At 46.9% G+C, this 16966-nt stretch overlaps 1 protein-coding gene across 3 annotated transcripts in view; it reads left to right on the top strand.

Annotated features, from left to right (window-relative positions):
• Window positions 1-16966, top strand: part of Efa6 (Exchange factor for Arf 6) — a 59834-nt gene that overhangs the window by 31401 nt on the left and 11467 nt on the right. For 2 of the 3 annotated variants that reach the window (XM_076903615.1, XM_076903617.1), the window contains exons 2-3: window positions 8117-8183; window positions 9346-9399. In XM_076903615.1, the coding sequence (XP_076759730.1) occupies window positions 8117-8183; window positions 9346-9399 (121 nt within the window). Of the gene's footprint in view, window positions 1-1128; window positions 1348-8116; window positions 8184-9345; window positions 9400-16966 lie in introns of those variants that run through there. The other variant, XM_076903616.1, reaches the window with a different exon arrangement.

Here is a 16966-nt window from a genome sequence, read left to right as displayed (position 1 = left end):
GTACAATGATATTAGGAATGAAAATTTATCTGGACACGCGCTACGTTTCTAACATTTAGCAGGATTTTATCATTCGATCGTATCGAAGCACGTAATTAATCAGTGGCAGCTGACGCGATACGCTTGTCCATCGGCTCGAATTTTTCAATAAACGCCCGGCAACAGCGGCGATCCTCGCCCGTCGTTTTTCCCCGCGACGACGGCAGAAAGCAGTTTTAATTAAAGCTGATTGCCAGACGCCAATTAACACCGCTGTTGCGCTCGCCATCCGAAGACACTAATGCCCCGGACATATCGCATTTCCATGTGAACGCTGGTAAATCCGGTTTTCGTCGAGCGATTGGACAGTGATACGCTGTGCCCAATTCCATCGAACGGGAAAGGCTGGAAAAGTGGCGAGGAAAGGGGAGGGGGAGGGTCGAGGAATCCTCGAAAAAATTCGATACACCGATATCGCAGATTGCTGGTGTGGGTTCGATCGACCGTGTGAAAGCTTCTCGTTACCGGAAGGGGCTGATTTGTAGGTTCAATTGGGGGTGGGTTGGACCGTAAGCAAAATCGAAACGCGGAAACCGATGATGGGAATAGCGTCAGGGAATATTAAAGTGCTGTTGTCCGATATTAAGTATACGATAGAATGGAGACGGTTTTAATATCAGAAATGGGTGATTGGGAGATTGCGTTCAATGGTGTCGTCGCGTTGGTCCTAAAAAAGTCTCAGTTTATCTTGGAAATCTTCAAACCATTAACATACACGCGAGAAATACAAACATCCACCGCTAATCAAACACTCTTTACAATAGAATCTTTCTTATCCACCCCCTCGAAGCTACCTCGAAAATACCTCCACAGTATCGTGGACCATCAACAACGCCCAGCCAGCAATCGTTCATCGAAGCGTCTAAGTCCACGTTACTCGTGCATATAGACGCGAACGTTTCGCAACTCTGGACCATTATCGACGAGGAACGATTGTCCCTCGAGGTCCGTCACCGTTGTACGCAGTTCCCAGTGGCCGCGTGGTGCTAATTGGACCCGCGCCCGAGGAAAGTCAATGTCACGGCGGACGAAAATACGTCGGCGGAGGTTGGCAAAACACCCGGCAGCCTTCCGTCACGTTCGAATTTCTTAGCCGCGGTCCGCGATTCACGATCAGTCTGGTTTCCGCGAGCCGCGTAGCCGTGCCGCGTTCTAGTGCGCTCCTTCCCAACCCCATCGAGGGTGCGCGCCCTCCGCCAGATGCCCAATTTCGCTTACTGCCTCCTCTGCTGCTGCCGGCCCGTAGATCGATACTTGTCGAGGCGCGGCGACAGGTTCGATTACGTCGAGTATATACCGCTCTACCAGGTGAACACGCTTTGTCGAGTGGCCCACCAACCCCTCCTCCTCTGGTGAACGCCGATAATTAGGCCTCGAGCCACCCTCCGACTTACTTTCGGGGCTCGTTGTCGTGTCAGTCGCGAGTTTCTTCGAGACTCGTCTCGGGGAATTGGAATCTGCACGATTTCTCGACGGCATATTTGTTTCGCGGTGAACAACTTTATCTTGTGGGATACGCAACTTGGATGGCCATCCTTGTTGAAGGGTGACGTTAAGAAAATGTAAAAAATTGACGAACAGGGAAATTTAATACGAAGGGGAAGAGAAAATGAACTGTATGATAATGTAGGGTAGTTTTATTCGATTCATTTGAAAACGAGCCTCAACGGAGGGTGGTTTGAGATATGCGAAGGTTTGTCTCGATAGATAATAGTACTATTCTTTTCTCATTTCTGCATAATTGTGCATTGTTTGAAACAGAATTCGTGACTCGAGAGAAAGAGTGTTGAATTATGCAAAATGACGTATGAGTCACTCTGAAGACGGTACTGATTACTTAACCGTTTAGGTTCTGTAAAGTTAAACGTTAATCATATGCTCTAGCGTTAAACTAGAGAAATGTGCAGGAGGAGGATGTGAACAATTTGACTTCTCTCCGACTCGTGTGTATATACATTACTCTAGTCGAGTTGCGACGAACAATATTTGTCTCCTTGGTATTATTCTTAGCCGTTTCATTCAGTGTTAAGCTCGTTTGAAACATTGCGCAATGGCTGAACGTGATCTTCTCAATTAAATCATGTTTCTCAGACCGTCTGACACCGTGTCCCTTGAAAAAAAGAAAATCTATAGACACGCACGGTTCACAGGCAGACAAGGAGTCAGACGTGGAAGGGTCGAGTCAATTCAGTCTAACGATTCTCGAAAGAACGAACGATCCACACCACGAAGTCGATAAAGGAATTCCTAAGTTGCATCGTTTTTTTTTTGTTCCTGCAAAGTGTTTTTGTTGTATGTTCGTTGTTTGGTTTGCTTTTGTCTGTTGTGCGCTTGAGCCGTTTTTATGGCGATTGTACGTGGTTCGTTGATTTGTTTCGTCCCCTTTTCTCCTTATCGTTTTCCGTGCGGAAAAAGAAATTGTTATAACGAATGGACTTTTTAGGAGTAAAAGCTGGAACATTGCGAGTCTGTGACTTTCCTCTGGCCGGTGTCCAATTAGTTAAGCGTGTGTAAGAACACCCGTCTAGTGGGCTTTAATGTACTCGCAAGAGCCGGTGTCTCCGTGTGTTTCTGCGCTGTGCGGAAGCATATTTTACGAACAGGCTGCACGATGAAAATAGTAACGTACTAATTATTATTAAGCGCTTAGAGATCTTACGACACGCTAGAAACGACTACGCGTGCAAGACAAAGCGTGCTACGCGAGATTTTACATAATTGCTGTATAAATAAAATGTTATCCGTCGAGCGTCCCCTCTCTCTTCGATAAACTGAACGAAACGAGATAAATTTGTTATGAAATTCCAAATAAACTGCGCATACGTTTTGTTACACTCGTGTGAATCGAGCTTACTCGAAAGTTATTTGTCAATTAAATAAGACGCCAATCTTTCCAATCAATTATTCTCCCCTTTTCCAATTACACGTGAACTACAATTTAAACCTGCGATCTCTGTAAGGAATTTTGGATTTTATTCGATCATATTTTCGATATCCACGTTCTGTTATCGATCAGTTGTTAACAATCGAAATACGAAAGCTGAAAGCCTGTTCTGCAATATTAAATTCATTAACTCGTTGCTTTTTAATTACACTGCAAGGTACATCGATTCCAATAAAGTATTGCGCTCCATACTTTATTCGATTCGATATGTTTTCGATACGCTCGACAGAGTTACTAAAGAATAAAAGTTAAAAAAGCGTGAAGCCCGATCGGCGCGCAAATCTCAAACGTTCCTCAGTATCGCTCAGTGTTTCAAATTGGAACAACCGATCTTATCAGTCCATCCGAGAAATCTCTGTGCCAAGTTTAAGCTCTTGAACTTAACTGCTATAAAAGTAATCCCGTCGCTGATCTCACGAATCGCCTATTCGTAGACAGCGAATAAATATCTATTCAAGTCGAAAAGTTGAAAAACCACCCTTCAAGAGTATCTAAAAATACAAAACGATCTAATATTTTTATCGAAACAACATCGTTACTCGCAAAATAAAAAGAAAAAACGCGACGAAGCAGTAAGAAAATGGAAGAAATTATCAGACACGATACTTTCTTTCGACACGGGCTCCGTAAAAGGGGGAGCAAAAAGCCGACTCGTCTGGTAGCCTGTCGCCGCGACGAGATCTCTCCGTTTCACCGGGAGTTGCTCAAGAGGAACGGCACCCGACGCGGTCCCGTAAATTCGGCGAGTGGCCCGTAATTACAGGGTGGCTGATCGCGACTCGCGTCGGCAGCCCACGCAGAGATCGCCAGCCGTTGTAAAAGATCGGTTCCAGCCGGTTGGCCAGGCCGTGGCTCTCCCACGGAATCGTGCCCGCGACGACGTTCGATTCCGAGGACTTTCACGCGGGTGAACTTTCCACGCCCTTCCACCGCGACGGCGATTTTATCGCGCCGCGATTTATCATGAACGATCGGCCGTTCGAGGCGTCGCTTAACGAGGCCGCGACGAATTAAGCTGATGACGCGGGACCTCTTCGAGACAGTGGAGCAATAACGCGAGCACTAGCAGCGATAAGCTACGAGCTTCTCTCTCGATTTGGGAGGGATTTGCATTGTCAGCCGCGGGACCAACTTTGGAACGGCGAGTAGTAAGCAGCACCTGAAGAGAAAGGAATTATCTTTATGTATGTTGGATGGTCCAAGTATTTTGTCCACTTAATACTGTTTCAGAGGTTTTCTTAATTCGTAGATTAACGTAGAGTGTAGCTTTAAAGAGAGTAGCGTTGTTAAATATTACCTATGCTCACACAAATTAATCTGTTTATTGATGTTTTTTTGAGAATTAAAAAATGATCCAACAAACTTCGAGGATCACAGAAGGGTTAAATTCGCTACACGTTCATCTAGTAATTAATTACAAAGAATCGAGAAACGTTCGTTTTCTCCGCGAACTGCGATCATTTGAAAGAGTTTCGCTTCTTTTCTCGAATAAAACGTGTCGTATCTTTAATAACCAGTAGTTTCACTCCAGCACCCTTCGCTGTTCGTACCGTAGGAGCAGCACGCGAGTGTGCAATTCCCAAGTCGCAGGGCGCACCAAAGGCTGAAACGACACGCGGCGCGAAAGGGGTGCGTGTACCCCGACGTTGTTACAGTGCGACGCGATTTCGCACATCGATCAGGCTGGCGTCAGAACACGAAGGTCGTAGCCAGCCGACAAGCCCTCGCTCGTAAATCAATTTCGAGGGTGCACTCGTGTGCGCCCCGATGCATTCTGTAATAGATTTCGACTAAACAGGTCAGAGAGATCCGCCAGCCCCGAAACTCGTTGCAAACAGCGTCGCGAGAGAGACGCGTGTGCGACATCAATTTCTGAACGTTAAGGACGACGATAAAACACCCTCGACGCCGTTTCGAGAACAAGCGCGAGCGCGCAGCGAATGCTCGCAGGATTTGCATTACATTTTCCAGCGCACCGTAGGACAATGATTCGCGAGGGGTTGGAGGGTTGCGCGACGGGGCTAAACGAGCGCGCATCGAGACAATAGCTCAGGATGCACGCGTATCGCCGCGTTGCAATTCTACTTATTGTTAGGTGAACAAGTGCACCACTGGCGGTGTGCGCCTTCCGCGATAAAGCCGCGAGATTGCACCCGCCTCCGCCTTTCCTTCTTCGCCCCGCGATCGCCGCTTGCTTATCCGTTAAATGCGTGTTGCTTGTTTCCGAACCGCATAGTTCACGATACGATCGTCCACTTGCAAGGTTTCTGCTTCTGATAGGCCACCCGCGGTGCCAGTGAATTTTCCTCCAACCCTGATCGCGTTCTACGTGTCTGTTAAGGGTATTTCTCGAAAGGAGGCTGTAACGTTTAATTATCGTTTCTCAATCAGTGTTTAGTGATTTCTGTATAACAAAATTGGAGATTCGGAGCAGATTAGCGGTGCGATTCGTATTTCTTGTCTGGCAGTAGATTATGGCGCTCGTGTTCAGGCACAACTTATTACCCTCAGTCATGGCTGAAAATTGTTTAATTAATCTGTGTGTTACTTGAAGTGATTTAGAAATTTACAGAAACAGTCGTCTCGAGTTAAATAATATCACTAACGAAATAATAGTGTCTACGAATATTAACAAACGACATATTCTTTCTACAAATCCGATATTTTCTAATAAATTATCATTAATCTTTTCAATCACTGAAAACGTTACTCAATGAACTGTCGTCGAAAACACAAACGTCCTCATTTATCTTTAAACACGTCCGTAGTTATTTAAAACGTATCGAGAACTTGAGAAAGGATTTCGTCCACCCGAAAACCCACCCCTGCGATTACCGCCGCGATCACTCCATTCCGAACGTCGCTCATATCTTATTGCTCAGACTTAAAACTGGTGCTTGGGTTGTTAAATATTTAACCAGGCGGTTCTCCACGGTTCGGTACACAGAGCGTCCGTTTCACGCTTTTACAACAGGCACCGCTTCCATATCCGGTTGTCGATTCTCTAATTATCCGCGGTGGCTTCGATTTCTTTGCACGCGCCAGCTGTCCCCTCTGTTTACCCAGCCAAGAAAGGCAGAGAGGATTCGCCTGGCTTTAACGCCGTCCTCGCACCTGCTTTCGACTTATCTGTCCGCCTGTTCACGACGGATGGCTCCTCGCGAACAATTCCGTGGCGACCTTACCTGGCGGAGGCGATTTCGTTCTCTTGGGGGGTGGCTCGTGGAAAATCGACGAGACGGACGCGGAAGACGTAAGGGAAGAATTTTTCAGCCAGGAGCAACGCGCAACTACCTGGGAACTCGTATTTCACTGCTCGAAATACGTTCGCTCGTATCTCCTCTATTCGATCGTGTTACTCGTACGATGATTTATCGGCGATCGCGAGGGTGCTCATTCCTCGAGGTTTCTACACGCGTTCGATGGGAATCGCGATCGAAGGATCGAGTCTCGCGTTTCGCATTCTCTCCGCGTGTTTCAACGAACGAGTGCTTCGAATGCAAATTGGGTAGATTACATTTTTAATTAGTCGGTGGCGTTCTTGGCTCGTCTCGACGCGGTGTTAAACGGAAGTTCGATTATTAACGGGTTCGTGTAGCATTACCGGCGAGTCGAAAAAGCGGAGTTGATTTGTTTAATATTTATATAACCAATTGCGTTCGTATGGTATCTCGGAGAATCGTGAATATTTGCTTCCTCGTAATTAAATTTTCCTAAACAGTCGCGAGGCACGAGAACGGAGGATGCACGTTACTCCAATGGAAGATTTGCATAGCGGAAATAAGATTTCGCTGTGTAAGTAACTACAGTAGCGTAACTACGGTAACATTTTATTTCCACAAGATTCAATTTTACAAAGTAGCTACGAGACGCGAGAAAAAAGTTCTTTGAAAAAGAAAAACCATCATCGCCGTGGATGATTCGAAAAGAGAACGCGAGCGAAAGGATCGCACAGTGGCTGTGAATTCCGCTTCGATTCGAACTCCGTCTAAACGCGTCGGAATGAAATGAAACGTTTCGCATTAATGCAATATTAGTTGCACTTTGTTTCTGCGAAGTAATTTAGGTTTACGACGATAGGAATTATAGCCGGTGCATTTGATACAGATTTCGATTAGATACTCTCAGTTACGAGCGACTGAGTTATGTAAAATACGTTCGTTTCCTCGGCCATTCCATTCAGATGATGATTTGAAGATTACGTGGCGTTACGTAGCGTTACATAACCGCGGGAATAGTATTGTGCGGCGGATTTTAGTAGCGATGAGAATACTGCACGGTCGACTCTGATTAACTCGCTTCGTTCGGTTGTTAGGATTGTTGGATAACTATAAATAGAACGGTGTTTTCTGTGAAACGCGAAGAAAACGTTCGGTCGTTAAATTATTCGCATCGAAACCTTTTCAAATTATCATTAAACCGCGGATGTTCACGTAGAATCGTATCTTTCCAAGCCCAATTAATATACACTAGGTATTGGTTATATAATTCGAAATCCACGCGAGAGTAACGTCTGCCGTGCTCGTAGAAGCTCTCTCCGATTTAATAAACTCGCGAAACGAAATCAGAATGCCACGGATTCCCCGGTTTTTTACGTTTTTCCGAGTAATTAAACGCTCAAATGCACCTTTTTCAGCCAGCCTACACATCAGAATTCCCGATCTTTCCACACCGTGAAACACTGGTGAGTTTCGATTCTCGCGTACCCATCCGCGCGATCCTCGAAGTTTGTTCGATTTCGGTAGCAATTCCGATGAAAACGAGCCGCCTGTCGACGCGCGTCACGTCGACGATCAGTTCGCGTAAATCGGGGCCGTTCGCGAGTCGCGAAGGGACGAGAAGTACTTTGCGTTACGAAACCGCGCAATTAAACCGCGAACAAAACCACGGGTAAACAAAGATGGGGGGATGGTAAAAATCGAGGCGAAGACAGATAATGCCGCGGAGTTTGCATAATGGCGGTTCCGTTCCCGATTCGTCGGGGGCGGCGAGGGTGTTCGACCCCGTCGCGGAACCGCCGAAAGCGGATGGCAAATAGAGGCCCTCCACTGTGCACGGCAATCCGTCATCCCTGACCAATTGAACGTTCCGCAGAATGCGTTTTCATAGAAACGGTGTCTGTTGGTTTTGCAGGTCGAGGCCGGTGACGTCATACTCAGGGTGAACGAAGTCGATGTCAACCGATTCAGTACTAAAGAAGGTAAGAAGACCGACCTGCTTTAGCTTCTCTATCCATCCATCTCCATTTCTCTTTCCCCCAACGCGATATAATGTACATTCGACACCGAGTGCACTCGTTCTCTCGCCATCCGGCCCCACCTCTGCGCCACTCGCGGATTTCACCCCGTTCTCCACCCCCCTTTTTATCTCTCAAGATACGTCGAGCGTACCTTTGACGAAGAACGCCATTAACAGCGGCCGATCAAATCGTTACGAACTGAGAGAGAGAGGAATTGTCAGTCGATTGTCGTTCTTAATGGTTCGTTTGAGTGGCATCGACGCGTACAAAAATTTGGACACGCGGTAGACGTTGCGACTCGTCGTGGTCGTGTTTTGTTTCGAACCGAGCGATTAAGGGCTGCTTCCGGTCTCGTGTAGAATCGGCGGAAAATCCTCTGACCCGGGATGGCCATCGAAATAGAGCTGGACAATACGAAGGAGAATCGTATACGTAAGGGAATATCGTGGTTTGTTCGTTTTAGATTCACCATAAGCGAGGCATCGCACTGGTCGAGTCCAGTTTAACCTCCCGATCTGTCAAGCGTCCCATTCGTCATGCAAAAAGTATTTATTCGCGGAACCGCGCGTGATAAGAGTAATTGGTATTGATTAGAGGCGCGGTGGATTACGAGAAATGGAATTAGATGAGCCCATTAGTCATTTAGCTTTCGACGTTTCATAAAATCCGCTGTAATTTCGTTTCGCGGAGGTAATTTTTAGCAAATGCTTATTTTCGTTACCTTTTTTATTTTTGGTTCCTTTTTCAAACTTTTAAATTGCTCGCGGAATGTGTAAGGATTCGAGACTTTTACTTGAGACTGTACAACCCCGCCAATTGAAATTTTCCGCCCAGCTCGCCTTGGAATTAACCCGCGTCCGGGACGATTAACCTTTCACCGAAATCGCGACCCCGGAACCGTACCTTTCGCCCGGAGGAGCTCGTTTCTACCGTTCATCCGACCATGAGAGCAGCAGCCGCCCCTTACGAGAACCGCGAAACGTTGAACGTTCGCAAATTTCGCCGGGCAAACACGCGTGGGAGGGCGGCAGCGCGCCTTTCCGCGGCGTTCTCCGGTCCCTCTCGCCCTTCCTGTCGCGCCACGAGCCTTTTCTGACGGTGGCCCGTCCGTTTTGTGTTTCAGTGCTGAAATGTCTGCGGCTCTCGTCGGACCCCGTCACCCTGAAGCTGCGAAGGGGTAAGTGAAGTGCGACTACACGATTCCTTTATTCGCGTAAAGACCGTCGTCGAGCCGGCTAGAGGCTCGAGTCTTCTGGGCGAAGCGGAAGAAGGGATGTTTTCATCTCCCTTCTTAAATTCCTCTCGTTTCTTCAATTCCAATCGGAGAATATCGATCGCAGCATTTTCATTCAATTATCTCAACCTTCTTCTCTTCCTGGAACTTCTTATTCTTAGACACTCTCGTTCGAACTCGCTTATATCATTATCAGAAAGTTACATTACTTTATTTAGACACGAATGTGTCAATGGTATAGCTTTCATAGCTGCCATTGAGAAATATTTCGACAGAATCGCTAATGTTCCAACAGAATTATCTCACAGGGAACACAGAGTCCACTGTACTAACCAAAACCACCCCTAAATACTCTCATACGATACTTTCAAATGAACGAATATCGTACAGCTAAAAATCGACTGGTTTATAATAGAGTTTCACGCGATTTCCAATGGTTCTCACACGTATTAGCAAACGGACGGTGAAGCGGGTCTTCGTTCGCAGGATCTCCGAGCCGTTCACCGGTGAAAGTGCTCGATACGGTAACGGGGTAGGGGCTGGTCGGCGAGCCGAAAGAAATATCGGTGGACCGCGTTCTCCGCGATACTCGCGTTCCATCGATAAGCTTAATCGGGCTCGCGTGGGCGGCGGACTTCTTGGCCGGTTTTCCGATCGTCCGGAATTCGTGGAGCGCCAGGGTGCAACGCGCGCATTCCGCCCGGCCGGATCTCAGCGGGCGAAAGCGCGCACGGAATGCGCCCGGTGTGTTTGGGCCGTCGGGAAGTTCTGCCGCCCGGTGAATGTAAGGTGGGAATTTTCTCGTCGAGGGATGTCATTCTAGTGCATTCGGACAGTATTCCGCGGCGGATGGAGTAATCTGCATCGTGTATGCACGCGCGCGCCGGCTGTTTTGTGTACCGTTCGAGTTCCATACGTACTCCGCTGAGAATGATAATAACGACCAAGATGGAGGTGGTCATTTCAGGTGAGATGCCCCGCACAATTGCTTGAATCGTTTCTACATGCACGATGAACATTGGACAATAGTTTTAAAAAACGGAGGCGTTAGAGACGCGTGGGAAATTTGTTTGTAATTTTTGTCGAGGATTGTTCGTTATTTCGATACATAGGTGGTCTGTTTTCTGTGAAACGCGAGTTGCATACGTACTCCGCTGAGAATGATAATAACGACCAAGATGGAGGTGGTCATTTCAGGTGAGATGCCACGAACAATTGCTTGAATCGTTTCTGTATGCACGGTGAACATTGGACAATAGTTTTAAGAAACAGAGAAGTTACAGACGCGTGGGAAATTTGTTTGCATTTTTGTCCAGGGTTGTTCGTTCTTATTTCGATATATAGGTGGTCTGTTTTCTGTGAAACGCGAGTTGCATACGTACTCCGCTGAGAATGATAATAACGACCAAGATGGAGGTGGTCATTTCAGGTGAGATGCCACGAACAATTGCTTGAATCGTTTCTGCATGCACGGTGAACATTGGACAATAGTTTTAAGAAACGGAGGAGTTAGAGACGCGTGGGAAATTTGTTTGTATTTTTGTCGAGGGTTGTTCGTTATTTCGATACGTAGGTGGTCTGTTTTCTGTGAAACGCGTTGTATAATGGGTGAGATAATTTTAGTTTGTTTCGTTTGTTTAGAGTCGCGTGTGTATACAGGTGTTACTCGATCTTTCCATGGAGTAGCTTCCAATTTCAGCAGTTGCGTATTTCACGTCGTACCAAGTTTAATACTCTTATCTAATTGCATTTTATCATTACCTTCCTATCGAAGTGATTACGCACCGCTGCGTAAAAGTTCCATTATATCGCGTCGATATCGATTCGTTAAATTGCACTTCACGGATCCGCCGAATTGCATTACATCGGATCGAGAACGCGTTAACTATAACCAGAGCGATCATATTTAATAATTGTTCCATGGGATTATTTAATATTCATTCGCCAGCCACGAATCACAAGGATCGTAGCAATTAAAAATATTCCACTTTTCTAAGAATTGTAAACATCAAAACTGTGATTGCCTCCATCGCAACGAATAATATTGGCCGAGATAACGTTCGTATCTCAAACGAACCGTTATCGAATCAACCCTCGCGACACGTAAAAAAAGGGTCAGTTCCGCTCGAAGAGCGCCCAACCTTCCGGTTGAAAGGGCACCCAATTCTCCGTGGATGAAGATCGTCGCCAAGATCGATCTATCAGGCGGTAGATAAGGAAACATGCAATATCGGCGGACAGCTGGCCGCGTTGCGTGAGCGGAATCATTGTGTAAACTTACCAGGAGGGCCTAGATACGATGTTACATCACAGTGCACCCCTCGTGTTCGGCCGATTTACACCGGATTATCGTTATCAACGCACGCGCACCTTGAATTCATTCGAAGCTGGCCAGGCTGCGCTGGCTAATGAAGTCCGCGTCGGACAACCTGATGACCCTGTTCGACGATTGCCACGTCCATTCACCGCGCGATAGGAAAAGCCTCTTCGATAGTCTAATCTGAGCGCGACGCGAGCCGGCCAGCCGAGCAGCGGAAGGAATTCGCTCGAGGAGACGAATCTATTGGCTTATTCCGAGTCGAGCACGATTCGTTGGGAAATCCGTGGGGAAATTTGAATTATTTTCGATTTAACCGATCTGTATCGACCGCGGAGCTAATTGGGTGAGCTTATTTAATGGTAATCCGATGGACTTCCAATTAGTATTCCATTTCAATTAAATCTTTAGAAAAAGACACTCGCGGTTAATCTTCTAACTTATAAATTCCACCTCGATTTGCACGAGAGAGAGTTTGCAAAACAGATTTTCCGACAATTGTTAGTGTTTTATTAAAATTCGAACCATGTTGCGTTCGAGCCATTATCAAACTGAAAGCCGTTTCTGAAGTCGATATTTCGATCGCGTGGGAAAAGCAGCGATTCGATTTTCCAGGAAAAACGGCCAAATTCCTGATAGAAAAAACATAAATAGCCTGGATTCCGAGCAGTAAACAATGGAATACAGAGGGCCGTTGTTCGAGGCTCGCGATACTGCTCCCTGGCGTAGTTAACATGCTATTGATTGTCGGTTTGCTAATCGACTTTCCTCTGGCAGCGTTCAGTGACCGAACGTCGGCTAATTGGCTTTTCTCACTTGTGTACGAAAGGGATTCGCGGCGCCGCGACGGGGAAAGCGACGATATCGATTCAAAAGCTGCGTTAAACGCGAACGTACCCGGGTGGTGCACGGCCAATTTCATCGTTAGCAAAAATTCCAAACGAGCCGAGCGAGGATCAGTCGCAACCGATCAGGCTCGTTGCCATTCCACGCAGAAGGCACGTACGATCAAGATCGTCGCCGCGGCTAATCGTAGTCCGCGAATTAAACGGTGATTAATGGGGAATTGCAGTCGTTGAAAATAATCAGACGGTCGCTCGATTGATTATGGAATAGATAGTGCGAGACTTTTAAAATTAACGTCACTTGCTGTTCGTAGAAATTGTTCAAAATAATTCTCACTCTGAGTGCACATACATATAATTAAAATAAATTGTCTAAGGAGCAGCCTTAATTCTTGAACAATAATTCTGGAGCATGGAAGACAGGAATAGAAATATATTAATTTACGTGTTTCATTTAATTAAAGATTTTTCATGGTGCACGACGAAAATATGTCGCATTGCAATATTGAAAAATCATATCAGACTATTTGGAAGTTTTTAATAAATTTTGAAACGTCGACACGCTCGTTTCGAGTTCGTTTTCTGGCCACTCGATGGTCGACAAATTAAACGCAAACAGAGAGAGAGAGAGAGAGAGAGAGAGAGAGAGAGAGAGAGAGAGAGAGAGAGAGAGAGGGAGACATGGAAGGAATCGAGCGTGCCTCTAATCGCCAGGCTTTCCATCCTCTTTTAAAAGGCTGGCTAATTGCAGCGTGTCGCCTGGGTTGATTAATGACTCCCCGCAGCCAGGTAATTTAATGACACAATGCCAGATTCGAATCACAATCAAACTCTTTTTTCCTCGGTTTTCTCTCCGCGTCGGAGCCGTCTTTCCTACAAACTGCGCGTTCCTCCAGCTGGCTAATCGCGCGGTTTAGCTTGTGACAGTTTAATCCTGCCCGAGGAAATTGAACGATGCCGCAAAAGCGGAGAGAAAAATTGCCGGATAGAGGCTTTCGAGAATAGTCGCTCGATCCAAGTGGTTCGAAAGCACTTCGTCGGTTCGTACTTGCCATTTGATCGACTCGAGGCTCAGTTTCAACTCCCTACGTTTGTCTTCAATTTGTATTACTCGACGGTACTTGTCTGATGCGAATTCATTATTCCACTTCACTCGAATATAAATTCTGAGCCAAGTTGTTATATATACCAGTTATTTCTGTATAACCGTAAGAAACGAAAATCGATTACTCGAAGTCCAGTTACTCTAATTGAGATGATAGCAAGACAGAGTAGTTCAATTTGTACGAACTCAAAATTGCCAGGCAAGTTACTCGAATTCGAGCTACGGAGATTTAAGTGATTCGACTCGCTGAAACGAGGTCGAGGTAACAAACTTGCACCTATCCGAACGAGACGTATCGCGCTGGCTGGACGTGTGATTGCGCGTAATACTGTTATTAGAGGTGCGTTTGATTAGTAGGATGATGTTAATTGATAACTGTAATGCGGGTATTAAAGTGATTGAACGGTCGGGCGCAGCACGGTGCAATTAGGCTGCGGCGTGGGTGATAACGCTGGTTTTGTTTTTAACAGCGAACGTAGGGAATTGTTGGATAAATGGGAACGTAATTCGCTATGGGTCGTACTGGCGATGGATTTCAGATTGTTAGTCCGCACCATTGTTCAACCATAATAACGTTAACCAAGATCGATTTTGCGTTTAATGTTGGCTGGATGAAATCGTTAAACAATACGAATTTGATTGGACGTCGTGTATTGGTATCAGTGACAAAGTTACTAAATTGTATGCGGCATAAATGAGCTGCGTTCTATGGTCGATAAGATCGAATTTGATTTTAACAGTGAAAGTAGAAAATAACGAGAATCCGATTAGACGTGTTGTGTTAATAGTAAATTTCTCTGGTAAATTAGTCTTGCGATGTAATTAGGCTGCAACACGGTTGTACAATGGCGATTTTTTTGTTTCCAACGGTGGACGTAGGAAATCGTTAAATAATGAGGAGAGTGATAATTAATTGAACGTAAGTCAAGTTTGATTGCCAGACCGTACTACAATTATCCTATAATTACTATAATTAGCGTTTCCTTTGATCTTTCGTTGAAAATTATTGCAAATATCACTCGACATACATCGTCAACTCCAATTTCTAACTATTATTAATCCCTTCTAATTCACTCGCACCAGTTAACAACGAAGAAAAACCAGAAGAGAAAAAAAAACCACCACCAAACTCGCCCCTCCACCATTCTGAATCCCAGCAGCAGTCGCGCGCCCAATTAAGAGGGCAACCCCGTTACCAGCTGACTTAGCGAGGTCCAGCTTTCTATTTAGAAAGCAGCTCCTCCACGCGTTCCACGTGTTCGAAACGTCACCGCGAAGCCTCGAGAGCGATTCGAGGACGCAAGAAGAGGCCCAAGGGAAGGAGGCGCGGGCAGGTTCTCGAACGTCCGCTGGTGAGTGAACTCCATCGCGATCTAATGATAGAACCCCCGATGCAACGCGCGTACAGGCGCTCTTGAACCTGGTCGTAATAATAGAATTACATACGCGGTAATAACCGACGTGGAAGGGCGGCCGATCGGTCTTTCACGCGCGCCGCCCTCGACACGGTGTCTGCGCGCCTTCCTCTTCGACACAGCAACGACGACGACGACGACGCCCGGCTGTTGTACGCGCCCCGTCCTCACGCGTGCCTCCACGCGCGAGCAGGAAGCAAAGGATTAAAAAAAGAATGGTGGAGGCGCGGAGGGGGAGGTGGAAAGAAAAAAAAGGGGAGAGCGCCGAGGGCAGGTAATTAAGCGCACGAGCCAACGATCAAACGACGCGCTCGGGTAACAAACGATTTTCTATCAGAGTGACTCATTGATTGCTCACGGTCTGCGGGACGACGCGAGGACGTCCAGGGAGAGAACCTGATTCGACTGCCGGATGGATCCGAGAATCGCGTGTTTCTCCCGATCACCGTTTCCCTTTTACTCCTTTCGAGGGGAGCGACGCGCCACCCGTCGAATGGGAATTAATCTTTAACGATTCTCGATTCATCAGCCGCCGTTTCAGTTTTCTGTTTTGATCGCTCTCTGATCGGTGCGATGCGAGATCGATTATTATTGTCCACGTACACGTTCAGGATTTGTTGTGTTAAGTGGTGTTCAGTGAAAGATTCGATTGTTTTGCTCTCTCTCTCTCTCTCTCTCTTGCAATTTCTCGCGCTGAATTAAGTTGAATTGAAAAATCCATATTCTCCGGACAGCATCGCCTCGCAACTTCCATTAGCGGAACGAAAGATCCTGGCTCTCGGGTAATTAAAGTATCGCGAGGAAGATAAAGCGCAGCCTTCGACCGTGCTATCATAACGTCTGTTTCCACGGGAATTCATCAGACCCCGTTCTTCGCGAGGGCAGCAATAACCACCGGAACCCGGAGCATCCTCAATCTTCGCCCGCGCTGTACATAGTTTCGCCGTCGACAATGTTCACCGTTTACTCCGCCGCAAAAACAAACCATCCCTCAGTGTCAAACAGCGCCGTTAACAAACGCGTAGCCCAGAAACATCCATCGCGTCCCGTTTTAAGGGGACGCCGGCCCTCGGATGCAGCCCAGACCCCGACTGGATATTGCGTTCCTCGTCGACGGACCATAAACTCGTTCTCTACCGAGCCGACTCGCTTTCGTCGCCGGGCTGTGTAAATGCGAGACGACAGCCGCCAGTGTCGTCGAACAACGCCGAGACGTGGGCGTAGTCGCGTTATTCCCGAGGACGCTGCAATTCCCAATCAACCTCTACTTTTCGCTAGCAGCCTCAGATTGGATTTGGTGGAAGTCGGGTACGCGTACGTCACCCCGCGACCTTTCCAGAAACCAGTCCTCTTCGTAGGCACTAAACGCATTCGAATCTTTCCATTATAAAATAGAACAGCGCGTTATAAACTTGGTCGAAGTACAATCGTATAGCCAGTTTCTGTAGCAAGCTTCGATAACATTCCAGAGAGATGAATTTTAATTCCTCGTTGGTATGCGAAATAAAATAAGAGCGGGTAAACATAAAAAGATGAATAAAACACAGAGCAGCCGTTGAAACGTTGAGCTGCAAAATAGAATTTCCTTTCGCACCGAAAACAACTTTAATTTACGCAAAGAAAGTCGCTCGTAAATCGTATCCTCGAGCGGCCACCCACCCCCAAGCGAATCGGAAGTTCCTCCGCGCGTGTTTCCACCCTCCTCGGGGGATGGTCCCGCTTCTCCCGGAAGGGAGAGAGAGGAGCAGCAGCAGCAGCAGCAGCCGCGCGCGCTCCACCGTCGTAGCTCGACGCTCTTCGAGGCGGTCCGCGCCGCGCTCCCGATTAA

Source organism: Xylocopa sonorina, chromosome 10 (assembly GCF_050948175.1).
Source record: "Xylocopa sonorina isolate GNS202 chromosome 10, iyXylSono1_principal, whole genome shotgun sequence".
Classification (NCBI taxonomy): domain Eukaryota; kingdom Metazoa; phylum Arthropoda; class Insecta; order Hymenoptera; family Apidae; genus Xylocopa; species Xylocopa sonorina.
The sequence above is the reverse complement of the archived record's forward strand: the minus strand, read 5'-3'. Positions and strand labels throughout refer to the sequence as shown.